This window comes from Leuciscus leuciscus (assembly GCF_965113295.1).
Source record: "Leuciscus leuciscus genome assembly, chromosome: 1".
In the NCBI taxonomy this organism is placed as follows: Eukaryota; Metazoa; Chordata; class Actinopteri; order Cypriniformes; family Leuciscidae; genus Leuciscus; species Leuciscus leuciscus.
Genome location: NC_138725.1, coordinates 49,004,985 through 49,032,844, shown reverse-complemented (window position 1 = coordinate 49,032,844; position 27,860 = coordinate 49,004,985). Strand labels below are relative to the sequence as shown.

The 27,860-nt window shown below is 38.8% G+C and overlaps 2 protein-coding genes across 2 annotated transcripts; one reads left to right on the top strand and one right to left on the bottom strand.

Annotated features, from left to right (window-relative positions):
• On the top strand, positions 1 to 18,662 carry crlf3 (cytokine receptor-like factor 3). Its single transcript, XM_082179937.1, has 9 exons — positions 1 to 107; positions 2,948 to 3,076; positions 9,926 to 10,133; positions 12,592 to 12,679; positions 13,487 to 13,664; positions 13,751 to 13,973; positions 14,650 to 14,788; positions 15,025 to 15,137; positions 16,117 to 18,662. The coding sequence occupies exons 2-9, from the start codon at positions 2,960 to 2,962 to the stop codon at positions 16,383 to 16,385; spliced, it is 1,335 nt and encodes a 444-aa protein (XP_082036063.1). The 5' UTR covers positions 1 to 107; positions 2,948 to 2,959; the 3' UTR covers positions 16,386 to 18,662.
• suz12a (SUZ12 polycomb repressive complex 2 subunit a) lies at positions 17,600 to 27,668 on the bottom strand. Its single transcript, XM_082179923.1, has 16 exons — positions 26,983 to 27,668; positions 26,302 to 26,348; positions 26,098 to 26,162; positions 25,814 to 25,873; positions 25,659 to 25,708; positions 25,475 to 25,560; positions 23,200 to 23,419; positions 23,006 to 23,108; positions 22,790 to 22,895; positions 22,500 to 22,680; positions 22,282 to 22,370; positions 21,861 to 22,004; positions 21,558 to 21,715; positions 20,015 to 20,213; positions 19,578 to 19,657; positions 17,600 to 19,391 (listed from the first exon to the last, which is right to left on the bottom strand). The coding sequence occupies exons 1-16, from the start codon at positions 27,152 to 27,154 to the stop codon at positions 19,100 to 19,102; spliced, it is 2,052 nt and encodes a 683-aa protein (XP_082036049.1). The 5' UTR covers positions 27,155 to 27,668; the 3' UTR covers positions 17,600 to 19,099.
• Positions 27,669 to 27,860: the final 192 nt, after the last annotated feature.

Here is a 27,860-nt window from a genome sequence, read left to right as displayed (position 1 = left end):
GTTTGTATCAAAGTGAAAATATGTGCCTCGAGCTCTTCTGTTGCCAGGGCGTCAATGGCGGAACTCCGCAGCAGAAGTTAATATGACACAAGACAGAATCGCATAAGGTAATACTGCAAAAACCTCTTTACAATAATAGCATATTTTTCGTTACAGTTTATTTTTCAGTGCTCAATTAGATATGCTGTCTCTTCGTGAGCAGGTTTATGGGTGGAGCAGTTTGAAGAGCTTACTGTAAAATTGAGATGAGTTAAAGTGATGAGTGTTGGTGTGGCGATCCTCATAGAAGAGTCTCATGAACTGCTTCTTTTTCTGAGTTTTGAAATAACTGCTAAGTTCTATCTACTTTAGTTATCAGTTGTTTCTCAAAGCTGATTTTAAATGTAATATTTAAATATCTTTACTGCTCTTCTCCCATCTGCCTGTACTTTTCACTTGTTTTGGACATGTATAAACATGTTGAGTGTGCACGATGCATCAGTGTGGCCCATAGATAAATACTGCACTTTACATAACTGTCCTCTAATACTTGGATTGGACCAAAAGAGGAATACACGTTTTTATGTAAGAGTATAACAGTAAAGCTGATAGGCAGCAGGATGAAAATGACCTCTGGTAGTTTATAAACACTTGTTTGTTTAAATGCATCTTATGGTATTCATCTTAAGAGAAAGGGCCCTTTAAAATGTAGCCCTTATCAGGGAACGGTCACAGATTGTGAAGCTGGACACATGATCCTCAGATCTGAGACATCTCATCCTGGAATTCCCAAAATTGTCTTTCGGCAGCAGAAATTTTTTTTTGAACCTTTGAATCTAGGTCATTCATGTCCCTCTGAAAATTATCCAGTCCTCTGCTGTACTCCCTGATGGATTCACTTGTGGGAAAGGATTCTGGAAGTGCAATAGATAATATAATTGCTGGTCTTAATGCTCTTAACCCCAGTCTGGATGAGAACCCTGCTGCTAAATCAGAGGATTAGACTATGAATTTGGAGAACCCCTCCCTTTCCCTTGATAATTAAATGTCAAAATCTGCGAAATATGCAGCGGTTGCAGCTCATAACATTTTTTAGGCATTGATCATGAGGGAGATGAGTGTGGAAACACAGGCTTGTTGGTGCAGGTCACAGTTTGTTATTTAGGTTTCTCTCTCACATGTGTATGGATGAAAGGGTGTTTTTGAGAGTTGAGCACAGCTTCATTCTCTGCTCTGTGCATTAAGGTCAGCATCTTTGTGTTAAACAAGGGTACATTTAATAGCTTGCATAACAGAGCTGCCGATCCACCTGTCCTGTATTTGTGTTCACTTACACGCAAAAACAAATAGGCAGCTGTTCTCTCCTGCACAATGACACCAGTGTTATACAGGTACTATTGTACAAAAGTTAAGGTGTAGTTGTATTTAAGGGTAGTTTATATGGGTTGGTTCAGTCATGCTTGTAAATTTAAGCCACATGGGCACATGTAAGGAAAGTGCAGTTGCTCTCACTTGAACGGAACACCCATTTTAACGGAAGTGGTTTCATTGTAGCATGCTAGCCTCAAAACAGATCCCCTGATCAGTAAAGAAGTGAGTTTTCTTGTTAGTAGTTGTAGAGAAGGTTTATAAATATGTAAATAAGGTTTTTAATATATTCTTGGTCTGAACAGGCCTTTAGGCTGGTAATCATATTTCTGCTGGTATTTATGAAGTTAGTTCATAAATACCAGCAGAAATGTGATTACCAGCCTAAAGGCCTGTTCAGACCAAGAATCATAACTATAAATACGGTAGCATATTTCACACAATAGCACAATAGCATTCTGTTATCAGCGTGTGCCGCAGTTATGTCATCTGCCGCTTTAAATGCTCAAGGTGGATTCTGATTGGCCTCTAGTGTTGTTATTGTTTATCAGATAAGAAAAAAACATTCTGAAAAGTGATTCCAACAATATCGTTCTTCTGTTTATATAGCCTAGCTGTGTGGAGAGGACTTTACTATTCTTATAGAAGTAGAATGCTTATTAAAACTTTATCGTTTTATATATAGTTATCATTATGTTCCTTGGTGTGACTGGCCCTTAACACAGAACAAACAATAGTCCAAATATTATTTTAGCATTAATTGCCAAGTGATGGATGATTTTGAGTTTCTTTGATGTTAACAACAAAATATATAGGAACATTTTCTCCTCCTTTTTAAAACTATTTGCGAGTATATGGTTAGTTGCATTATTAATATTTGCATCTAACAATGACTTTGTGCTCTCCTGTCCAAAAACCAGAATCAGAACAGTTGTGAATATGAATAAAAAAATTTTTTTTATTGAGAATCAATGTTCCTTGATCACAGATTTGCTATCTAAAGTGAAAGCAGTCAAAGCACAAACAGGCACAGCCGTGTGTCGAGTGTCACAGATTGATGTCATCTTATCTAAAACCGTGGCTCTCACTGTTATGCGAATGAGTTTATTGCACACACATCTCATTAAGTCTTGTTTTCAATACATGTAACCTTCAGGCCAGTGATTAATTTCCATGACTCCTGTCATTTTGCACTGATATGACGGTTGACTTGAATGTGGTTTCTCAAGGATATAGCATCTGAGCCTTTTAGTCATAACTATACATGACTGCATCATCCCCGTGTTTCAAAACACGCTTCCTTACTTCCACATGACGTGGAAATGATGGCCTGATGGTTGCATAAAGTTGGTGTTACATTTTTATGAGCACAGACCATATGAGGAACAGGCTCTGTTTTTCAGGCCTGTGTGGAATTTCATGCTCCTGTTATTATTATTTTAGCTTTGTTAGAGTGACATTTTCCAGAATGGGCGTTTGGCTTTAGCCTTTCGCTGTAATGTTTTCTAACCCCATAATGAGATATCTAGTCAAACTAAAAGTTATCTCTATCAATGGAAATGTTTTCCTACACTTTACCTTGATATTTGTGCTTTGGCAGAGGCCAACAAGGATGTCAATAGAGGCAGAGGCGTTGCTGCAGGAGGCGAAGGAGAGCATCGAGGCAGCCCAGAACTACAGAAGCGAACTACAGCAGAGACTGCATGGACTCAGCCAGGCACGCAAACAGGTACGCTGCAGCTCTCTGCACTGCCACTGAAGGAATGAATAGGTTTCCAACAACTAGCAACATGTCAGTCCACACCGAAACTGCTGTGCATTGTGACACAATCACAGCCAATCAGAAGATATTTAATATACGGTGGGATTTTGGACCAATGAGATTTCACGGTGGGCGGGGCTACCCAGTGTGGCACTGCAGAAATCAGGATTGGCCAAAATTCAGAATTTAAGAATTCAAGAGTTGGAATTTGAATTTGAGTTGGAATTTTCTATTTAAAGGTTCCTAATTTGGTTTTGGAGGTCTCCTACAACAGGCCTCCAAGGTCAAAAAAAACTTTTTTTCTCATAATATACATTGCACATCACCCTATTTCTCAAAGAGTCTGAAAACGGTTTGTTTGAAGATTTAGTCTCTCTAAACCCCTCCTTTCCATGAGCTACGCTGCTCTGATTGGTCAGATGGCCCAGTATTTTGTGATTGGTCTACCACTTACACAGTGTGTCAGACACAATGACCATATCTGAATTTCATTTTCCACGCTTGTATACACAGTGATATGAATAGTAACAATAGAATAGAATAGTACTAAGTAGACGTTGTTCACGAGCAGCCAATTAAGATCATAGGGTGGCATTATGCAAATTTGTTACATTGTTAATACGTAGGTTTGTTACAGGAAGTGAGACTGGAATTGCTGATGACTTGTTTCAGCTGCTCAGAATCAAATCTTTATTTTTGGAGACAATAACTTTGTCATGCACACTTTGATCTTTAAAACTTTGCAGACCTTTTACATTCACAAACAGTTGTATGTGAAAACACTACATGAAAGGTAATATTTGAAAAATCATAATAGGGGCACTTTAATTGTCAACACCAACTGAGGAAGAAAGGAAGTTGAATTGTGGAATTTGTTTATAATGTATTGGAATTCAACAGGTAATCTGGAAATTTTGTGTTTTTCCACTTTGGTCCATGAAATAAAAATTGTGCTGTGTTATTTTTAAATGATTTATCCAATATTATAGTATTTATTAATGTTTTTAATTAGCTTATATTTTTTATATCTATCTGTCTATGTTTCTATCTGTCTGTCTATCTCTCTGTCCAATTTTGCGCAACATTGACAGGAATAGGAACCGAGCAATTGACTAAATGTCCTCTTGCTCGTTTCTTGTCTCGGTCAAGGCTGGCTCAGATAAAGCGATCTCTTCCTTGTAAATCTGTTTTTATCTGATTGCGTCTGGTTAGGACAAACCATAGAGACAGTAATGAAATTGCTACTGATCACACCCAGCATGCACCAATGCATAAAAATACTACATCGAACACAATGTAGAAAATGGCAGAAACAATTCAGTTTCACAAAGATAGTGGTTCCCTTCACAGTAACCAAATAACGGGACATATGTGGGTGTTTTTGAGAGAGCGTGGGTAAGTGATACTCCCGCTGTCTCGGTGAAGTGAGTAGGATCCTCAGTGCCAGGAAGCCTGTTGGTCAGCACAGAAGGGCTGATTCATGCCGCACGTCTCCCGGGGTGACTGTAGGATGTAAAGCCGGCCTGCTGCTCGGTGTTATCTTCAGTCTTTGCTTCTGGCATCTTACCCAACTTCCTCCTTCCCCCACCTCCCACAATGCCTCATTCAGAGCGTAAACAAGGCTGTAATTTCCTGCTCTTCATATGAGACATTAAACTCAGAGAATGTTAAGCTCTCTCTCCTCACATCCACCACAGGACAGAGAATTGAACCAACATTTTTGGATCATTGACTGGTGATTGTATGACGCCCCACGGTACTGTGATTAACCTCACAGCGTGTGCAGCTGTCTGAGTGAGATCCCATATGTGCAGCCCATCTGATATGATCCTATCACATGCTCTGTTATTCACAGCAGTGACACAACATTTGCGGTCAATCTTTGGGTCAAACTGCATTTGTCCTGTATGAACAGAACTACTTCCAGCTTCCAGCTGTATAGGCTCTTCTGTATCAAGATTCTTCATGTATTAAAAGAACTGAAGCTTCCTGGGCAGTAGTTGAGCTTGATGCTAGATCTTTAACATTAGCTGTTGTTTCTTGTCTACTTCCTCTTTTAAGTTGTTACACTCTGTCTCAGCCACTGATGCTTCCTTAAATCCTTCAAGTGGCCTCTGTTTCCCAAAGCCTGTCACCCACGAGCCACACTGCAGCCAGCTGGAGTCTAATACATGATCACAGGGAACACATACAGAGCTATAGCGTGTTTGGTCCACACTAGCATACTAGCATAGATGAGGGGTTTTACTTTACAGTTCTATATTCATATTGTCTAAGCAAATATGTATTTCTTTTTTTAGTTAGCTAGTATGTTTTATTTTATTACTTCCTGCCCAGAGACTGCAGATTAAATTTAGCTCTGTAGCTATTATTCTCTCGTCAAAAATTTAAAAGTATTATTATTAATATTATTAATAGGGTTGCATTTGCTAATTCTGGGGCAGTTATGGACTGTCTAAGGTCCCCGTTAAATAAAGTACTAATAAATTGTTGTTGTTATAATAATATACTGTGTATGTGTATATATATATATATATAAAAAAAAAAATAATAATAATATAATTAATAATGTATACAATATATAATTATATCATAATTTATTTATAATTGTTAATTATATTTACAGTTCTGTTTTGTTTATTTTTGTGTTTATTTAAATGTCTTGTGCCCAGATGAAAAATAAATAAATAATATATTTCAGGTATTTTTTTTATATTTCGATTTTGATCAATTTGACTATGAAGTAAACATGGACCGATGTGATTTTGGGCTTTAATTGGGAAGTGAAATTGCTGTCGCTCCACTCGCATACTCTCACTGTGGCCTTAGGTCAATTCACTTTCAATTATTTAACTTTGACCAATATGCAAACTCAGAACAAGCTAAGAATATCATTTTGAATCACATTCCGCTGAACATAAATTCCAGGAATATTGTTCTTGCGCCTGTGTTCATCTGACATTTAAAAAGAGTTACTGAAGAGTTTTGTATGATCCTACTGAATCTTTGGGAAGGCTGAGTCTAAACATCCTGTGATGGGGAGTCTGCACTTCTAATCACCTCCACCCTCCACGCGCTCCTCACAGCGCATTGTCACGAATAACAATATTTAGGCAAAGGATTCTGTCCTGGCTCAAAATATTCAGACTGATCCTGATAAGACTTCAACGTATGAGGAATGATGCACGTCTCTGGACTGGACAGCAGCATTTCCTGCGTCAATTGCAAACAAAGCCATGTCTGGAACTTTCCACTAAGGTTCATTAATAGCACCGTCTTTTTTGGGTTTCATCCATTTATCCTGCACCACTTTTTATCTGTGTTATTTTAGACTCTCTTCCCACTTCCTGGTGCTGTCTCTACCTACACACGCTGTGACTACAGTCTGTCTAGTTCCACGGTGCTAATAGTCAACACTTTTGCTCTGCGGTCTGTTGTGCATTTCTGTCAACATGCTTTGCCCAGGGCTGCATTGGGCTTCACTGATTATAAGGGAATGAGACTTTTCCTCATTCCAGAAATATGACTCAAGGAATTCTTATAATTACAGGCTTTAACGTGTCCTTTTATGTCAGTGTGAAGAGTGCTTATGTGTGGTATTTCACTAGGTTTTAAGCTAGTGTACTTGGTCACAGTTCACTTGCAGCACAGATACAAATAGTCATTGATACTTGCCATTAAAGGGCCCAACCTAACCTTCTTTTGCAAGTGCAAGTTTCATGTTCACAAGATAAGAGGAACTGTTTTTTTTTTTTTTTACATTGAAAACCACCAGGCTTCCTGTCACTCTTGGCTCCATTTTGTTGAAGGTGAAGCAGTTAGTCTGAAAGATGCACCAAGAAATGTGCCATTCACTTCTCACCACTTCCGCTTTCAGTCCTACACTTCTTTTTCAAAATAAGACAGTGGCACTTACTATCACTGATTTATGTAACCCTCATATATGAATAAATGTACATTTTAACATTTCTGAATAAATTGGTTGATTTATTGTTATAGCATTTATATTTCTGCATTCAAATAGGGATTATTATTTATTATCGGCTTGTTTCTTTATACTTGAGCCCTGTTTAGAGAGGACTAGTTTTCCGTAATATTTAAAATTTGTGTCATGTAAGTACTCAGTACTTTATTATTTTAATCCTGTAGGAAATGAGAAACTTTTTCCCTTGTAGCTTTTGTAAAAAAAAAAAAAGGTGCAAAAAAAATTGTGGGTCATCTAAGAAATAAATATAGGATAAACTAAAGGATGCATTAAATTAATAAAAAGGGACAGTAAAGACATTTATAATGTTACAAAAGATTCCTGTTTCCTATAAATGCTGTTCTCTGTTCTTTGTTTATTCATCATGAATCCTGAAAAAAGTTTCACGTTTCCATAAAATGATTAAATATTTTCTTGAGCAGCAAATCATCATATTAGAATGATTTCTGAAGGATCATGTGACACTGACTGGAGTAATGATGCTGAAAATTCAGCTTTGACATCACAGGAAGAAATTACATTTTAAAGAAAGAAATTACACATTTTAAAACATTAAGTTATTTTAAGTAAGGAATAATTTACTCCAGGCCGTTGAATTATTAGAAAAATAACGCACACCCGATGTGGTAATGTTCCCACGACGGAAGCGGAGTGTGCCTTATTTTTCTAATAATTCAACGGGCCGGAGTCAATTATTCCGCTTATACTATGGTAACCACACCTTAAAACACTTTGACAAACAGGTTTGACAAACGTTTGTCAGGTTTTTGTTCTTCAAACAGCTCTTGTTTGGGAATAATTTCTTATGCATCTCATCCTCCGTTGCTAATTCCAAAACATAATTGTAGAGCTTCTAACGGAGAACTTGAGCCACTGATAGCAGTCTATTGCAGTTACAGTATCTCACAAAAGTGAGTACACCAAACGTCATGTAGCTTTTAAGTTTCTAAACTATTTTACTAATAATATCGTCAATAAAAGTGTCATTGTGGGTTTTGGTTCTGTAGGCTGTAAAGACCTTTGAAATAACTGAAATCATTTTGCAAAGTGATATGAAACTGTAATGCTGTCAAGACCTGCCTGGAACTACTTTGGCCGTGCGTTTACCTGAAAATACCTGCACAACTTCGTCAACCAATCAGAGTCAAGCATTCAACAGCCCCATAATAATATTTCACAATGTTGCTATTTTTACTGTACTTTTGATCAAATAAATGCATCTTTGGTGAGTGTAAAAGACTTCTTTAAAAAATCTTACAGAGTACAAACTTTTGAACGTTAGTGTATATTTCACAAAATGTCTTCTTATTTACCGTAATTTACCATAACAATAGATCATTTTCTTTACTACCTGGTGCACCTTCATGGACTTCATCGACACCTAAGTAAAATAACTTAATAATTGTTACAAATATTTGTAATTCAAACATTGTTTAAAAAACAAGTCCTGTCTGAATAGTACTATAAACTTCTTACAAACAGTGTCAAAATCTCTTTTGAGCCTGTGGTTGTCGTGGAAAAAGTCTTCCCCTCTTTCCAAAATGCACTCGAGTCAAGGACTTCCAGGACTTCCAGATGCCGAAGCTCAGACTTTATTGGTGGAGACAATAAGACAATAATTTATACGATATAAAACCGTATACAAATCAGCACTTGCTTACCATTGCTTGAATAGCAATCATGTTAATCACTTTCTTCATTCCAGTCGGCTCATGTTATTATGAAAATATTCATGCATTCGAACGCTCAGGTAAGATGATGTCAAATTATAACAGCTTCTGTCGGTACCATCTTGACTCGCTTTCATCACTTTCACTTTTATTCTCGTGCACGGACTCATTCGCTAAGTTGAACAGCCAATCAGAGTTCTCTCTCTCACCAACAGCCCAACGCCTATTAAACATGCTGAATAGGCCCAAAAAAACCTGAGGGAATCTGACTGAGCTGTGCACACACCGAAAAAACTAAGCCGACGATGCTCAGAAACGGCCGATGGCCGACCATTGGCTTGGTGCGTCCTGGCCTTTATATGATTTCTTACAACCTTTTTAAACTTTTCTCAACCAATGGTCATTCGTTGGGTTATCTTACATTTGTACTAGCGCATCCTCTTCCTGCTCTTAAAGCAGAGGAAAATATCAGGTACACATTTTAATCTTTCTTGCATGAACACTCCTACACTTCCTGCACATCCTACACTTCCTGCACATCTCAACATCGAAAGTATCTCCTTATCATTGTTGCATTTGATGCTCCGAGCTACTGAAGGGAGACACAGTGCACTCTATGACCTGAGGCCTTTTCTGAGCCCCTCTGAGTTTGACACTTTATACTTTACACTGTAGGCTGAAAAATGAAGCATTTTCTAAACGTTTAATAAAAATACACTTTAAGAAGTATACTTAATGGTTTGAGGAGTTTTTTCAAAGTTATCCTCAGCAGTTTAGTGTAATGGAGGTGTTTGTACGTAAATCTTGTCTGTGTGTTCGTGTGTGTGTGTTCGTGTTCGTGTGTGTGTGTTCGTGTGTGTGTGTTCGTGTGTGTTCGTTCGTTCTGGTTTAACCTACATTGCTAGGACCAAATGTCCCCACAAAGATAGTAAAATGTGAAAATTTTAACATTTTAAAAATCTCCCCATGAGGAAAACAGCTTATTAATCATAACAAGTGATGTTTTTTGAAAATGAAAAAATGCAGAAAATGTTCTGTATTGGTTAGGTTTAGGGTTAGTGTAAGGGGATAGAATATACAGTTTGTACAGTATAAAACCATTATGTCTAAGGAAAGTCTACATAAAGAAATAAAAACAAGTGTGTGTGTGTGTGTGTCCAGGTGCGAGGCAGTGCCAGTCAGACGCGTGATGCTCTGCAGCGGCACTTCCAGGAGGTGCAGGCAGCGGTGAGTCGACTGCTGACCGAGAGACTGAACGCTCTGTTGCAGGAAGTCGACAACATCGAGCTGGACAGTGTCAGTCCCTTAGATGACTGTCAGAAGCTCATTGAGAGTGGAGTCAGCACAGCTGATGAGCTGCTCCGAGAGGGTGAGTCTGTCGGATCAGTGGAAGTGGAGGCTGGCCACTCATTGTTCGAGCTACAATGATTCTTCACCTACAGTTACACTAATCTGATTTCATGGGATTTAAAGTATGTGAAGAACCTCAATAAGTATTTATTAGGACAGAAAATTTGATTTAGTCTTGTGCCAGAAGAGGATACCTCATGTTTGAGCTGTCAGTTTCTTTTAGAGATCTGTCATATGCCAGCTTGTAGGTCTATGTCAAGTCAAGTCAAGTCAAGTTTATTTGTATAGTGCTTTTCACAATACAGATTGTATCAAAGCAGCTTCACAGTATTAAATTAAAATAATACAACAAAGTTTGTTTCAAGAGGAATTTATTGATTGATAAAATTAAATTAAATATCCCCAAAATATCCCCAACTGAGCAAGCCAAAGGCAACAGTGGCAAGGAACCGAAAAACTCCATCAAGTGACCTAATGGTGTCCTAAAACTCCATCAGGTGACCTAATGGTGTCCTAAAACTCCATCAAGTGACCTAATGGTGTCCTAAAACTTCATCAGGTGACCTAATGGAGAAAAAAAACCTTGGGAGAACCCAGGCTCAGTCGGGGGCCAGTTCTCCTCTGGCATTTATGAGCTAGAGGCCGGATTGTAGTTTGAACTGTAGGATTATATGCCTGGCTGAAGAGATGCGACTTTAATCTAGTTTTAAACTGGGAGAGCGAGTCTGAGCAACGAACAGTATCAGGAAGACTATTCCAGAGTTTTGGAGCCAAATGTGAAAATGCTCTCCCTCCTTTGGTGGTTCTGGATATCCTAGGTATGACCAAAAGCCTTGAATTTAGTGATCTTAAAGAGCGCGATGGATTATAGGGTGATAGAAGATCCGTTAAATAGACTGGAGCTAAGCCGTTTAGGGCTTTAGAAGTCAGTAGCAATACCTTGTAATTAATACGGAACTTTATAGGTAACCAATGCAGTGATGATAAAATCGGTGTTATATGATCATATTTTCTTGATCTAGTAAGAACTCTAGCGGCGGCATTTTGGACTAACTGTAGCTTGTTTATTGAGGATGCAGGACAACCAGCTAATAAAGCATTACAGTAATCCAGTCTCGAGGTCATGAATGCATGAACTAACTTTTCTGCATCAGAAACTGATAGCATATTACGTAGCTTAGCAATGTTTCTAAGGTGGAAAAAGGCTGTTTTTGTAACATATGAAATATGATATGTCAATGGTATGAAATGAAATCAGGCCAGACATTTGCTTTAGTTGAAGAATAGCCATTATGTGGTAGAATCTGATCAAACTGTGAAAAAAATTAGCTATTCAAGGCTCAGCAATAATGGCACTCAGAGCCAGTGTAAAATTGTTTAGTTTAATTAAAACTATTTTTTTTTTTTTTTTTTTTTTAAGATTTGTTTAAAAACATCGAAATATAATAATTTACATAAATATTTTTTTCAAACATAAAATGATGTTGCTAAAAAGGAAATTAATTTTATTCAAATAATTTGTCTTTAAAATATATACATTTTTGTTGTAGGGTCATTGAAAGTATAAGCAGATAAATTACACATTTGAACCTGCTGGCTTATATGGACCAGCAGAAAAATAAATCTTATTGTTGTGCCCTGCCATTTGGATAATTGCTAGCTATCAAATTGTTAGCTTATTAAATATTTAAGAGTTTTATTTTGCAATTTATTTAGATTTTGCAATTGCTATAATGTCCTCTTGAGCTCATTTGATTATATGTGACCCTGGACCACAATTGTTTTAAATTGAGATTTATACATCATCTGAAAGCTGAATAAACAAGCTTTCCATTGACGTATTTGTTAGGATAGGACAATATTTGGCCGAGATACAACTATTTGAACATCTGGAATCTGAGGGTGCAAAAAAATCGAAACATTGAGAAAATCTCCTTTAAAGTTGTCCATTTATGTTCGTGATTTTGCTGCATTCACTCACAAAAATAAATGTTTTATATATATATGAAGAGTTCAGATGCAAAAGCCTCTAAATGCCATCTGAAATTTTCTTATAGAATGATCATTTTTATCAAGCCTGTGTATTTAAGTTCAGTAATTTCACTTAAATGACAATTAATAGGTCATCTTCATTGCCATTTAAGTGAAATGATTGAATTTAAATATACGAGCTTGATAAAAATGATCATTCTATAAGAAAATTTCAGATGGCATTTAGAGGCTTTTGCATCTGAACTCTTCATATATATATATATATATATATATATATACGGTAGGAAATTTACTAAATATCTTCATGGAACATGATCTTTTCTTAATATCAATAATCAATCATTTTGACCCATACAATGTATTGTTGGCTATTGCCACAAATATACCCGTGCGACATGTGACTGGTTTTGTGATCCAGGGTCACATATTTGTTACAGTTGCCCTGATGTTCAGTTATGAATGTAATAATACAGCTGTCCTTTCAGGGGAGGCTGCCATCCGCTGTGGTATAAATGAGAAGGAGGACAAGCTGGGCAGCTTCACTAAGAAAGCCCTGCAGATCCAGTTAGACAGGTGAGGAGCGCACACACTCATTCTCTTAACAAACCTCAACTGGCCCAGAGCTTTGATATATCACTGTCACACTCAGTTCATGGCTAGGAACAATGAATACATGGAGACTCAGGAGATCTTCAGCTCTTGAGAACACAAAACAAAGCCACCTATTTCTGAAATCCAGAAGACAATATTCCCGTAATTCCATTACTGCAGCACTTACTTAAACGCATTAGCTAACCTTTACTAATGCTTGGTTTTATGACTCAGCTGTTTTGTGACGCATCTTCTCAAAGTTTAATGGAGAGGTGGCAGCCGAATGAATCACCCAAGCATCTAACTCAGATGGCATTTAAATAACAATCCTAACTTTTGTGTTTTAGAATAAACACTTTTGAATCATTTATATGTATAGTTACCCTCCCCATGTGAACGGGACTTAATTCCCGCCTTAAAAACATTACTCACCGATCCTACATGACCGTTGCTCTCCACCTTTTTGTTGGCTAGGCTCTTGTAAGTCTAAGGAGGGTCTGTGTTTTTGGATAGTTTTAGTTTTAATGAAATTATTTAAAAAATATGAAAAGACAATGTTGCTGGATATCTGTGCACCTCTATTAAAAATCGTCACATTTTGTGCTACTTTATACTAACTCTGAGGGACAGTTTGGCTACTTGATGTGCCATGTTTTAAACACAGGGTATTTCTTTAACCCTTTAGGATTATTTGCCAAAGATTTATATTGAATCATATAAAGCATCTGTTCTCTAGACATCAATAAGAGTCTGCGTAAGGACAGTATATGTAAATACGTGTGTCCTCAGTCTGCCCGAGGTACCTGTGCTGGTGGACGTGCCGTGTCTGTCTGCGCAGCTGGACGACTCTCTGCTGCATATGTTCCGATCGCACGTGGCTCGGCACGGCAGTGTGGCGTCTCATCCGCCCGTCCAGATTGAGGAGCTGGTGGAGAGACCAGGCGGTGTGCTGGTGCGCTGGTGTAAGGTGGGTCCGGCCTCCCACGTTCATGCCCATCAGACGTTTTAACTCCATGTGAGCCTCTTGGTAATGCCTGTTCTTTTTGCATGTAGGTGGACGATGACTTTACCCCTCAGGACTACCGGTTGCAGTACCGTCGCGGTAACTCTTCTCAGTATGAGGACGCGTACATCGGGAAAGACAATGAGTTCCTGGTGCTCCACCTTGACCCGCACATCGACCACCTGTTCCGCGTGTGCGCCAGAGGAGAGGGCCGAACCGAATGGAGCCCGTGGAGCATCCCGCAGACCGGCTACACCACACTCGCACCCCACGGTACAGACTAGGAAACCTAGCATTGCAAACACTCTCTAACATTAGCTATAGTTCATCCTAAAATGAAAATTCTCTCATCATTTACTCACCCTCATGCCATCTCGATGTACAGCTTTTTGTCTTCAGAGAAAATGTTTTAGTCCATATAATGCCATTGAATGGGTGCCGCTCGATTGACACTTGAAAAACCACACACAGCGATCAGGACGGTATTCCGTACGACCCAGCGGATGAATCATTCTGTTTTCTGAAGTGAAACAATAGGTGTGTGTGAGAAAAATACTAATATTTGTAACTTTTTTTAACTGTAAATTATTGCTTCCGGTCTACTGTCATACAAGTGTTCATGACTATGGGACGTTGAGACGTGGCGCGAGAAGTGGCGGTCCTCTTACGTTTATGTCAAGCTGAACTTGTAAATGCGCTTAGGACAGTTGGCCGAAAGCAATGGCCTATAGTTAAACAAAGTCATATACATCGGGGATGGCATGAGGATGATTAAATGATTCGAGAATTAAAAATTTTGGGTAAACTATACCTTTATGTATATTCAGAGTACTGTTCAGAGGAACATCTCACCGGGCTTTTTTCATAACACATATTTCTGTGTAAATTGTTCATAAAACACCTCCAAACGAACGTGTTTCACGAATATTGTTTCATTGTGTGTTTCCAGAATGGCTTCCTGGCGTGGATGGTTACATTTTAAGCAGTAGGAAGAACATCGCCATGCGCAGTGACTCATCAGCTGGTCATGGAGGCGTGCTGTACTCCAACTCCTCCACATACTTCTGTGGCCAGACCCTCACCTTCAAGTACATCATCATTTCATTCTTCTTCACACTCTCATAGCAGATAAACTGTGGGACATTTGAAAGTGGGACACTATAAATAGGTTAAGATCATATTACTCGTATACCAATTAATTATTCAAAACGACGGAAAGATGCAGAATCATCGTAAAAGACATTTTTACAGGGACAAATATCAGCAGGCCTATCAGATGTCTCACTCATTGTGCCTGATTTCTTTGCTCTTTGTTTGTTTGCAGGATCACAGCTGCTGGACAGACAGATAAGCGTGACAGTTTGGGTGTGTGTGCGGACAGCAGAACTGACACAGACTCACTGCAGAGGGATCAGGCTGTCTGCATCTCCACTAATGGTACGTGCAGGAAAATATAGTTAAATACCTTTTGAAGATATGCAGTATATACGGTACACTACTGTTCGAAAGTTTGGGGTTGGTTAGATTTAGTTGTGTGTGAAAGAAGTCTCTTCTGCTCACCACAGCTGCATTTATTTGATCAAAAACAGTAAAAGCTGTAATATGTAGAAATAATACTACAATTTAAAACAAGCTGAATTTTCAGCATCATTACTCCAGTCTTCAGTGTCACATGATCCTTCAGAAATCAGTCTAATATGATGATTTGATGCTCAAGAAACATTTATTATTATTATCAATGTTGAAACCAGTTGTGCTGCTTAATATTTTTGTGGAAATGGTGACACATTTTCTCTTAAATACTTAAATCCACATTAATGTGGGGTGGTGGTGGCGCAATGGATAAGACACATGCCTTTGGTGTGAGAGACCTGGGTTCGAATCCACTGTGAGACACCAATGTGTCCCTGAGCAAGACACTTAACCCCTAGTTGCTCCAGAGGCGTGCGACCTCTGACATATATAGCAATTGTAAGTCGCTTTGTATAAAAGCGTCAGCTAAATGAATAAATGTAAATGTAAATGTAATGTAAATAGTAACAATGTATAGTAACATTTGGTAGGTGCTTTAAATCTAGCAATAATCTAGGCTTGTTTATCACACTGTTTTAACTAAACTAAACAGGTAAGTATTAATACTTATTGCTAAAACAATTAAATAAAAAAACTGACTTCTGGGACTCAAATGTTTTGTTCAAGTCAGTTTTGAACGGATGCATTGAAATTGATGGTCATTTAAGATTCTTTAAATCAGCTCAAAATAACACCATCTTTGCTGTTGAGGGTTAAATCAGAAAAAGTGAGGGTTTTTTTAGTGTGTGATTGTTCCCTGCTGCACCGCCCACTCACCGACTGCAGGCTTCTTGAGGCGATGCAAACATTAGAGTTAAGTCACCATGTGCTTTCCCGTTTCCAGGTGCTGTGTTTGTGAACGGAAAGGAGATGACCAACCAGCTGCCAGCCATCACTGTTGGCTCATCTGTGACCTTTGACATGGAAATGGTCAATCTCTTTCCTGTGAGCAACAACAACAACCCTAGCGACGGGGGAAACTTCAAGCTGAGGGTGACGATTGGCTCAGGGAACAGAGAAGTGGTGTTTGATTGGCTGCTGGATCAGGTGGTGGACAGCCTTTTCTTTGGCTGCTCCTTCACACACCCTGGATGGAAAGTGCTGGTGTTTTGATTGTTGCATGATGAAATATCCAGTCTGCTGGAATTCAAGACCTCAAGTTCCTTTAATTTGATCAAACTTTCCAAGTGCTTAGTGTCACATTTTGCCCCCTTTTTTTTATTATTATCAGTCACAGATATCACTGACTGCAGAATAACATTCAACTTTCTGTTTTGAGGTATGATGCCAACCACTACTCTTTGACCTCATTACAGGTGTTGAGTTATTTGCATAACAGTACATGTTTGCAAAAGAGACTGTTACATGTTAGTCTAATAAAGTCTTTTCCTGCAGGTGTTAAGTTGCAAAGCATGTTGGTCTGGTTTACCACAGAAAAAAAAGTGAAGCATTCAGAGATCAAAGGCACTCAAAACTGCTCAGAAAATGTGCAAAATAAAAAGTTCTTCACAACGACCAACAAAGATCAATCTTTAATGCTCTGACAATCTTTCTGCATGAGTTTTCTCAAGTCAGAAGTGGAGAATGTATCTGTGGAAGAAACTGTTGCCTGTTTAAACATAGCTGGATGTTGGTTTATGTAGGACACAGTAATATTTAGAGATGGCGTACCTAACAACTAGTATTTTATTCTTGTTTGCCTGGTACTCAGTATTCTATAAAGTACTGTTTTTAAAACCACAGGGTAGACTGCTAATGTCAACCTGTTCACAGCTTCGACACAATACTGATCAGTAGATACCAATTGTTTCCACAGAAATGTGATCGTTCGCACTAAGCTTAAGTGTTGTGCCATTTTATGATGAACTGTTTTTTTTTTATATATATATATACATACGTCTTGCTGTTCCATTTCATGTTTTCATTAGCTGGCTTACCTTATGGTAACTGTTATAATGCATTTGTTGGTGATTAAAAAAAAAAAAAAAGCGTATTTCACACAACAAAATGAGGGGCCAAACACCCAATTCACTTGCTCCTGAGGTAGAAGAACATCATTTACAAGGTACTATATGTAATTGCTCACTGCAGAAGGGAACATTTGTAACCCAATGAAGATACACCCGTGAAATATCTGATATTATATTTATAAAACTGTGACCATTTCATGTATATTTACCTCATTTTGCCTGTGCCTTCTCAGTACAGATGTAACATTTGCAATAAACAGTTTGGAACATTTAGACAAATTCCCGTTTTTTTTTTGCAAATGTTTACTAAAATAAAACCAACAAATGAAAGAATGTGTGAACATGACTTGTGAGGTATCAATTGTAAAACAAACAAAAAAAACCTTTATTTTAAATAAAGAACCTGAAGCACTTGTTTCAGCATAATTCAGAAACTCAAGCAGGTTTCATAATGTTCCTATCATATTCTTGATATAAATATCTTTTTTTTGACATTAATTCATATCAGTAATCCACATCTTATGTAATTGATGCTGTATTGAGTGTTACGCACTCACAGTTACGCAACTGCATCAGCCAGTTAAGTAATTGATCTCAAATATTGACCAAAAACATTTTTTTTAAACCAGTGCACAGTTTTAGCTAAATAAAACAGTGTTTTACAAACAGATCCCTTTCCTTTAAAACAGATGCATACAGCAAAAAAACAACTATGAAGACTTGCATTTCTGAGTTGAAACAAACTAGACAAACATTGTAGCCATTTCACTTTGGTCTAAAATAATCGTTCTTGAATGCAGTCACCTTCAGCAAAGCCATGTCACTAAATTTATATACATATTACAACAGGGTTCAACAGAAACACCTGAAAATAAAACAAATGGGCACCATGAAGAACAAAGTAAACTGATAGATACAGCAGAGCAGATGCATTATGAGAAAACTAACATATATTAATAGGTGGAACTGGACACAGTATTGTGTGCAGTAAAACGTCAGTGAAATTCAAAAACAAGAGTAAAAGAAACCTGCTCACGCCACAATTTACACCAAAATATCAAACCCTGCTTAGAGTCCATGTTTCCATGGATAAGGCAAATGTAAACATTTCTGCAAGGCATCCCATCCCACTGTTTTTAGTACCCTGAACCTGTGTGTATATGTGTTGCAAGGTCAGTGGAATAAAGGCTCTGAAAAACTTGACAAACTTAAAAAAATTGCAGTGTAGGCATAGGCAGCCCGCATCACTGATGGTTATTCTTCAAGCCGAGATTCCAAAGAAAAGTCATTTGAAGTCTTCCAGTGTGGTGAAAAATGAATGTGGATACTTTCACTTTAGCCACCACAAAGAAATCAGCAAAACTTTGGTCCAAAAATGCTAGAGGTGGCACAAACAGAAATGTTGAAAAACTAACAACAAAACACACTCTACACCAGCCAAACTAATATGTTCAAGTTTTCAGAAGGAGTTTATCAACCCCTGTGAAAAATATGCAATAAAAGCAAGTTTGTAGGAGCCATTTCCAACCATCAATATTAAAAATATATTAAAAAATTATTTTCATAGTCCTTTTAAAAACAGGCACCTAAAACAAGTGCTAAAAACTTGCTAGAGCTACGGGGGTTGTGTGAGTAGAGAAACAAAAAAAATCTGAATGTAGTTCTAATGGCATCTTCAAGTAATTTGAATCTAGAGTTGATGAACTCTGATGACATCAGGTCAAATCCCCACACAACCTGCTCCTAACTAGACATCATCTTTAACCCTGTGAGTGCAGAAAGTGGTGGTTCTCACATCCAGGGGGCGTTTGACACCCACTGACACTTAATTCAATCAAGAGTGAGGAGGAGGTGGTTTCAGTGATTCTGGGTCTTGACTAAATTTGATACACTGACTTCGCCATCGCCGCTGGATCCGCCGTCAGCATTGTCTTGCGTTTTGGATTGCTCCAGGCTATCTTTGTGCGGTTTCAGATCTCTCAGGTGAGCCATGGCCTTGTCTATAGTCACTGTATTCACTAAGCCAAAGTCGTGCATGCTGACCAGATGGAGCAGAGTGTTCTGGCACAGATTCTTCTCCACGATGGTGGTGCCGTGGTCCTCCACAAATAACACGCAGGCATGATTCATTTGGTTGTCAGCTATGAATCTGCACAGAAGGAAATAAGAAGCAAATTACTGGCAGAAATGTGATCAACCTCTGAGAGATAAGCTCACATATGTGCAAGGTGATACACCGAACATACGGAACATGGATTGTGTTTAATGGAAGAGGAGAGTCAATACAACAAACTTAAAATATAAAGGACAGTGTGAAAGAAGTAAAAATACGTACCCATGTTTCATTACATGCAGGTTCCACAGTTTCATGACCTCTTTCTCTCCCTCATTGACATCGGTGAACTCCTCGATTTGCTGAGGGGTGATGAAGATGAACAAAATCATTTAAATAGAAAATGACAAATAAAATCAAACTTATTTGCAATTTCATAGGTGCGTGAAATCTATAGTCACTCAACACAACATTGTGGGTCAATTTGACCCTTTTCAGACTAACACTGATTTAGTGCAAATTTAAATCAGATCCTGTGTAACATCCTTCTCAGATGTGATTTGAATATGGGAATGTAATATAATTCCTCTGACACGACGTCTCACTCACACACACACACATATAATGAGTCACAAACAGCACGCCATCTGTCCTCTACGCTGTATCTTCAATGGTAACAGAACCAAAGAGTCTTAATGATATTATGACTGCTTCCTCACCATAGCAGTCTTCTCCCTGAGCCACTCCGGGTCCCTCTCGTCTTCACTGTCCACTTCCATTTCCTGCGGTCTAAGTGGCACGCAACTGTCGCTGTGGAAGTACAGGCGGTTGTGGCCGCTGATGCAGGTCCGCGGCTGCTCCTGTTCTCCATCCTCGGGCTCCAGGAACTCAGAGAGGCTGGGCTTTGAGCGCTTGGGCCTGTGGAGACCGCAACACTGTGTTTAACATCAGATTCAAAAAAATTAATACAAGGTCGGTAACGGTGCATTCACACAGGCCTCGGAGTTAACGCTTCTCATTTACTTTGAATAGGTGACGTAATGCTTTGCCGAACTGAATTGTGGGTTCCGTTGCTTTGCTCCTGGCAGAAGTTGAAAAACGTTCAACTTTTCACGCGCCAACGCAGGAGTTAGCCAATCAGATCGCCTATGCAATTGCGTTCATGCAACACCGAAAAAGTTAAAGTGATTGGCTGTTGTCACTATGATACTCACATCAACACCAAGTGTGAATGCAGTATATACTATAGAAATGGCAAATCTGACACCAAGGAGAACATAAGTCTGTGCCACAGATGGCTGCCTTAAGTCTACACTCAAATGATTATGTCTACAATACAAGTGTCCGGAGTACATATGATGTAGGCTGTTAACGGCTAGAAACATTGCAAATTCAAGTTTGAGATCAGTAAGATTTAAAAGAAAAAAATAAATTAACACCTCTATTCAGCAAGGATGCATTAAACCAATCAAAAGTGACAGTAAAGATACTGATAATGTTACAAAAGGGTTTCTATTTCAAATAAATGCAGTTTTCTTTAACTTTTTTATATTAAATCAAAAGATTTTGAAAAAAATATATGCCAAATAATAAGCAACACTGTTTCAACATTGATAAGAAGTGTTCCATGAGCAGCAAATAATCATATTATAATGATTTCTGAAAGATCATGTGACACTAAAGACTGGAGTAATGACTCCAGACATTAAAAAAAGAAAATTATTTTAAATTGTAATTTCACAATATTACTGTTTTGGAACAAATAAACACAGCCCTGGTTTAGCATAAGAGACTTTTTTGTGTATGAAAAATTCTTTCAGACACCTACCAGTTGAATAGTAGTCGGGCTAGAATTCAAATTACGCGCCGTAAAAAGTGTGAATATATTCACCAATTTACAACGGAGTAGAACACGGATCAACCAGTCAAATTCATAACACATTACTGTTTTGAGTCTTACTTTTAACTCAAGCATTATAGAACAAAGCAGCTGTTTCAGCACTGATGCCAGACGCATCATTAATTTCTTATGAACAATCTGTTTTGCTTCCAAATAATTTAACGGACTGGTTAATGGGGAAATGAATGACCAAGTAATGCATTTTTGATCAAATTGTAACTATATTGTGATAGATAGATATACACACACCGCAACCACAATAGAAATTAATAATGAAACCTTTCGCTAAGCCCACGCAGCAGCTAAAGCATTTTTTTATTTGGATACACATACTTTCAGTCTCTTTTTCAAACCACACAGACCTGCAGACAAGGAAGTGTGTAACCGGAGTCCTCTTCACTGGGCCGTTACGACTGAAGGCAAAGCCAGGCTGGCAGTGGATGTCCTGAGGGTTGCCCACGTAAGAGCCGTCATAGCATTCATTTATTGACACATCTATCCTGGCTCCTTTAGGATGAGGCTGGGTGAGAAACACCTTTACATCAGTATAAACTTCTCTACCAAATACTGACTATATGCAAAGGTTAGATATGTGATTTAACCCAGTGCTTTAAGAAATAATGCATTTATAAATATAAAAAGGCATTTCTGGTGACGTCTCTCACCACATAGTTGAAGATGAAGCGGCTGTGCGAGAGCTTGAGGTGCTTGAGGAGGCTGTAGAGTTTACGGCAGTTCAGCGTGCACCACGGACAGTGCAGGTCATCTCTGGCCTCCGTCTGCTGCCGTGTGTTATTGTTGTAGAGGAACTAGAAAACAAGAGGATGGATACAACACACCATGACCATACAGCGGCCCATGGACAGAGCCAAATGTCACAGCAGGACTTATGAACTCCGGCGCTCTCATGCTGATATCATACAGCACAGAAATCTACAGTGGAAAGACAATCAAGGAAACACCCTGCACTTTGATAGTCAATATAAAGGCCTGGGATCACAGATAGGTGTGCTTTATTGTGTGTGCCGTCTGCTTTGAAAGCTCTGTTGGTGTCGTCAGGTAAATTTACAGATGCATGTTACTCACCTGATAATAAACATGTAGTTTCTGACGAGGTTCAACATGAGTTTGTTCTCGTCTTACTGGTAGATCCGTGCCAACTGAATCATTCACAGCTGCAACCAGTCAAAAGCCATTGTTATGACTAGAATCTTCTTAAGTATTGCACACAAATCAATATGCTTTAAAGGCCAAAAAGTTATTGAACTTTACTTGTAAACACTAACCAGTGCTTGTGATCTTACCTACTGCATGTGGCGGCTTTACATTACTAGGCTTGCTGCTGTCTACTGTGCTGGATTCAGAATTGCGTGTGGCAAGCGGTTTGGCCACTGGTGCCGTTCCTCTGTCAGCAGTGTCATTGGTCCATCGCAAAGTGAACTGCAGTGTGGGTCCCTGAGAAAAGGTCTCAAAGGGTGGAAGCCACTGAAACACGGGGTAAAGATCCCAAATGAATGAACAAAAACTACTTAATGATGTACAAAATCTCAATTAGCCACATGCAGATTAATAAAACACACTGCCTGAAACTGACCTTCCCATCTCGTATGGTTTCCCACGTTGCCCTTTTCTTGCCTACAGGACTCTCCTCCATCTCCTGCATGGAGACTTCATACTCGCCATCCAAAAGCTGGAGGCGTCTTTTGAAGAAACGCAAAAATATAGTCTTAAACCAGACACGCAAACACAAAGCAACTAAATACGAAAAAGAGTAAGCAATTTAAAGTAGTGTTAAATAAAGTATGTTTACCTATTTTTATCAAAAACGGTCATTTGTGCCACAAATGTAGTTTCTCCATCATCCTGATGAGAGCAGTATCTCTTCTTCCTGTTAGACAGCTCTTCAATAACATCTGAGAAGATAACAACTTTTCTGTGAACAGGCCTCATCAAAATGTGTTTCGAGGTGTAATATTATTAAGTCTCAAAAGCTGAAGCTCATACTGGAGTCTCTGGTGGTCATGCCGTTGAGCTCTCTCCCACCTGGACGTGACACTCTGAACAGAAGGGAGTAGGACTTCACCATGTGGCTGTTACTGGGTTCAAACTCATGGCTGGGCACTACCAGTGTGGGAAAAGCTCCCATTTTGGTCTGACTGATGTCGGGGTTCAGAGGCACCTGCTTTTTACCTGTAGGCACTTGCTTCACTGGGCAACTTACATCCTAAAACAGAAATGAGTTCAAAATGTCTGTTAGCTTAGCAGCCATTTATAATATGCTAGTGTACTACTAAAAGTTGGCTAAATTAACATTTACAAATTTAAAATTACATTAGTGAAATTTCTATGAAATTTGAGGCAAAAAGATGTCGTCTATCGTCTAGGGCTGCCCCCAACTTAAGATTTTCCTAGTCAACTGTTAGTCGTTCATTTAAGCCATTACTCTATTAGTCAGGGGGAGAAATACTAAACCATAACAAGCATTTAAAATATAAATTAAGCGCTCAAGCACGCACATAAAGCTTGCTGCAGCGACAAAGGCAAATGTTGCATGAGATCAGAACGCAAACAAAATAAACCTATAATATAAATAACAGCCTTATCTTAAAACAAAGAAACCCCTGAAATTCTACTAATATATGTGAAATTTAGGACATAAATATAAATTATAAACAAATGAATAAAATAAATATACAGCAAACTGAAACACTTAAATATATTAGTGCAAACAATCAGTCCAACGGACAAATAGCCTTAACACTGAATGAAAACTAACAAAACAATAAATATACATTAGCCTATATAAAAACAAATAAATAAAATGTATAGAAGCAAACTAAGACACTACAACAATATGGACAATTAGGTTGCACGTCACATTTTTGGGGTCGTTCTTCACCCTTTTGAAACGTTCCCCTACACTTTGGATTTTTTGCCCAACTTATCACCACATGGGCCAGCCGAGTTGGTGATCCGTCATCGCCTGACTTCGCCAAATCCTGTGGAGTTTTTTTCTCCGACTAACCGACTGATTAAAATGTAGTTCCGACTATTACTAGTTTGTCGACTAATGCCTAGTTCAGATTAAACAACTTTAAACGTCGGCAGATCGCTGTGCTGTTCAGATTACATGACTTGCTGTCTGTTAATCTAGAGTCTTGAAGTCGTTGTGGTGTTCACACTACGTAAATGATCCGCAACAGGGGGTCCCACACTACACAAGCTGACAACGACTCTATCTGGTCCCTAAACCACGTTTTGAAACGAAAACACACGCAAGTGGAACGGGAAACGACACGAAACACGAATTGTTTATTTGAACATGGACGTCGGGAAGAAATTAGCGCTGCAAGCAGTTTGCGCGATGATCTGTTCTGAAAACCCCCCGAAAAAGTAAAAGACAAAGAATATGTGTGAAAGAATGGATCAGCACACGTGGGCAGCAGGGATTGTCTGTGATTCAGAGAGAGTTGGAGGCGAGTAAAACATGTTTAATAATGGAAAAGTAGCTGCTGCTGTTTTTCTTTCGGTGATCTCAACCCAATACCTTGCTCTCTCATTGGCTGTAGCTCGTCCACAGGATGTCGAGTCGGCCGATAGCTCCAGATATTCATAATGCTAGATATTTGTCTGGCGTCGGCGAGCCGTCAACTAGTTCACACATAAAGATTGTTGAGGGCTGATCACCCGCTGATTTGCCCCCAATCACAGCTCGACCTGACGGTGAGCTCGATGATTTGCAAATCAGACTTAAAATCCTGTCATTTGTAGCGTGAACTTGGCATAACGTTTAGTCGACTATTTGGGGACAGCCCTACTATTGTCAATAGTGTAGAAATGTATAAAGCACAGCTCACTTTTGAACCAAGCAGCTTTCTGTTGGTCAGCATGGCAGATCCACTGGAAATCTGCGTGGGGAATTCTTTCACCCTCACTTGAAATCTCTATTGAATTGACTGAATTTCTCCCACAAAAAAATTTGAGCAAATGTGCCCACACCTTCTGGGACCAAAAGTCTTGATGACAAGTTGCACTATGCTGATTTGTGTGTAATCAAATGCTCTCAACAAAGGACACAAAACTGTGCTTGTCAAGTGATTTCATTGGGTCTTTAATTATGTGCCAATGGCAAAGATAAAACCAGATTAAAAATTAACCTTCATGTGCACATACAATATCAAGACAAGGACACATTTTTTTTCATCGGGGAAGCTTATTTTTGTTGGTGTGCAAGGTCAATGCAAGTTATTTTTTACTTCTCTATGACGCAAAGTTTTACCTTTCTCTTCTTGTGGCAGACCTTGACGAGTAGCACTTCTACAGACACTGAGTTTTCTTCATTCTCTGAGTTCTGCAATGGCTTCTCTGATACATTGAACAACAAATCAAAATTACTAAAGGATCAGGAGATATTATTTGTACACGCTGGTAAGAGCATCATTTTTTTTTTTTTTTTTACTTACCAGTTTTATGGAAGAATCCAGTGAAAGTGAGCTGCAGGTTTGAAGCCACACTACAAGACAAAAGACTGGAGTTAAAACCTCTGCATGCATTTGACCCATTCAGTCAAGTTCAGAAAACAAGCGCCACATAAATCTGCAATAAAAGGACATCTTACCTGTGAGATTCCTGATCCACTTTTGACTTCTCTAGCAGATCGTTCACTCTAAAGCACTTTCTGAAACAACGGACGCCAACAAACATTGTTATTTTATCTGTTGAGATGTGAAGCCCTCATTTAACTTATACACCTACAACTAAAGAAGATCACTCAGTTGCAGTGAATCTGTCAACAAATTGTCTCACTGTGAGGCCTACACAAGGAAATGGAAGGTGTGGCTTTTTGACAAACAAAGAGATTAACTTGCATGAAGTTTGTTTAATATACAGTAATCATTTTACCTTTTTGAACTTGTTCTCGAGTTTCTGTGGGCCATATACGTAAGAGATCTGTGCAGGAAGATTGGCTGATGGAAAAGGAAAAATTAAAGATGAAACCAGTTAAGCTATTGTTATGGCAGCCATTTACAGTTCTCCAAGTTTACACAAAAGTTTACATCCAAAGGAAAACAGCACACCATTTCTTCATGATTATGCTCTACTTACTGCTATGAGATTCCTTGTGCGAAGAAATCTGTATATTTGAGTTGGTTCTGTGAACAGAAGTGCAGAGAATCACGTACACTGATGTTGCAAAATTAGATGCCATGTAAATAAGCTGCTATTTTTAAATCATACAAAGCATGTCGAGCCAGCATCTATGAAATGAACCCCATTATTTTACAATGACACTCTTATACATTAATCAAGATGGCAGTTTGGCAAGACTTGTCTTAGCTCGTGTAGAGAAACTTCTGGTTTTCAAGGGTTTTGTGTTGTTTGTGACAGAAGAGCAAGGGAAATCAGCAATGACCATTTAAGTCTAAGTCCCCAATGCCATATTATAATATTAAAACACATAAAATCACCATAAAGCACGTGTCATCTCTTGATGCACGTGTCTAAGTTTCGTATAGGATGTGGCCTAGACAACTATTATGTTTAAAATAACTCTACTGTGACAAAAAAACATGACTTGAGCAGATAATCCACATTAAAATTCATATTTAAGAAATTCCACGAACTACTGGACACAGTAGTATTGGTTAGTATTGTTGTTTAGTCCTCAAGCTAGGAGTGTGTGACATAAAACAATTGGATACTGTTAAGTGTGCTAGAAAAACATCAGATTATTGTGTTTATAAAGCGAAGAGGGCGGAAAAAAAGCAAAAAACCGGAGCAACTTACTCTCGAACGCCTGCAGGAAGAGTTCGTGGTCGGCTTGGATCTGCTCCATCTTGGGTCGCTTGACTGAAGGCATCACAACACCGGACGATACGTGCGCTCCTCCATTTGCAGCTTTACTCGTGCTGTTGGAATAAAAACCATTTCCACCAGAGCCGTGCTTTTGTGGAGCCATCCTAGAATTGTGTTCGCGGTCGAATGAGATGTTTGAAACGGAAGCCCAGTGGATTCAGCCGAGTCCTGAGCCCAAACAAAGGGAGAGCAGCCGAGACCGGTTCGCCCCCTCAACAAAGTAACAGTTAACATCAACGAGCCGGCAGATCAGTTTGTTTTACAGACCGGATGGAATTCGCGACAACACAAATGTACACGTAGAAAAACATCGCAACAACGACGACTCATTAGCGTGAAAAAAAAATGAGCGCTTCGCGAACTCTTATCGGATCATAATTTGGATTCCACGCGATAGTGAACGCCGACTAACGTTACAACACAGGAACCATCCGCAGCAGAAAGTATGCTTAAAGATTAGCTGTCCACTATTGTGTTGCGAAGAGAATATCGCCGCTGTTTACTTGTTAGGGATATACAAGCCCAGAAGCTTTGTGCCCTATGGGAAACAGCCTGAAGTCGAAAGTGCCGTGAATATTACCCGCCCTCTTTCTTGAATGTATTCCACTCAGCTGATAAAGCCTCGAGTTTGGACATTATTGCAGTCAAGTTTGGTAGAGAGTGTAGTGTGCTGTGCGCTCGCGCTGCCTGCAGTTTTGCTTATTATATTTTCGCGGGAAATTCGTTTTTCAAAGAAGATAATGTGGATAAAAAAAAGTTCAGTGTGAATTCGGGCCTCTAGTTGTATTAAATATTTATCTGTAGACATA

Coding starts and splice junctions, on each gene's coding strand:
- crlf3 (XM_082179937.1), top strand. CDS start 2,960: ATGTCAATAGAGGCAGAGGCGTTGCTGCAGGAGGCGAAGGAGAGCATC. Junction 13,665..13,750: donor TGCTGGTGCGCTGGTGTAAG/GTGGGTCCGGCC, acceptor TTTTGCATGTAG/GTGGACGATGACTTTACCCC. Junction 13,974..14,649: donor CACCACACTCGCACCCCACG/GTACAGACTAGG, acceptor GTGTGTTTCCAG/AATGGCTTCCTGGCGTGGAT.
- suz12a (XM_082179923.1), bottom strand. CDS start 27,154: ATGGCTCCACAAAAGCACGGCTCTGGTGGAAATGGTTTTTATTCCAAC. Junction 22,005..22,281: donor AACTACATGTTTATTATCAG/GTGAGTAACATG, acceptor CTTGTTTTCTAG/TTCCTCTACAACAATAACAC. Junction 19,392..19,577: donor CTGCATGTAATGAAACATGG/GTACGTATTTTT, acceptor CCTTCTGTGCAG/ATTCATAGCTGACAACCAAA.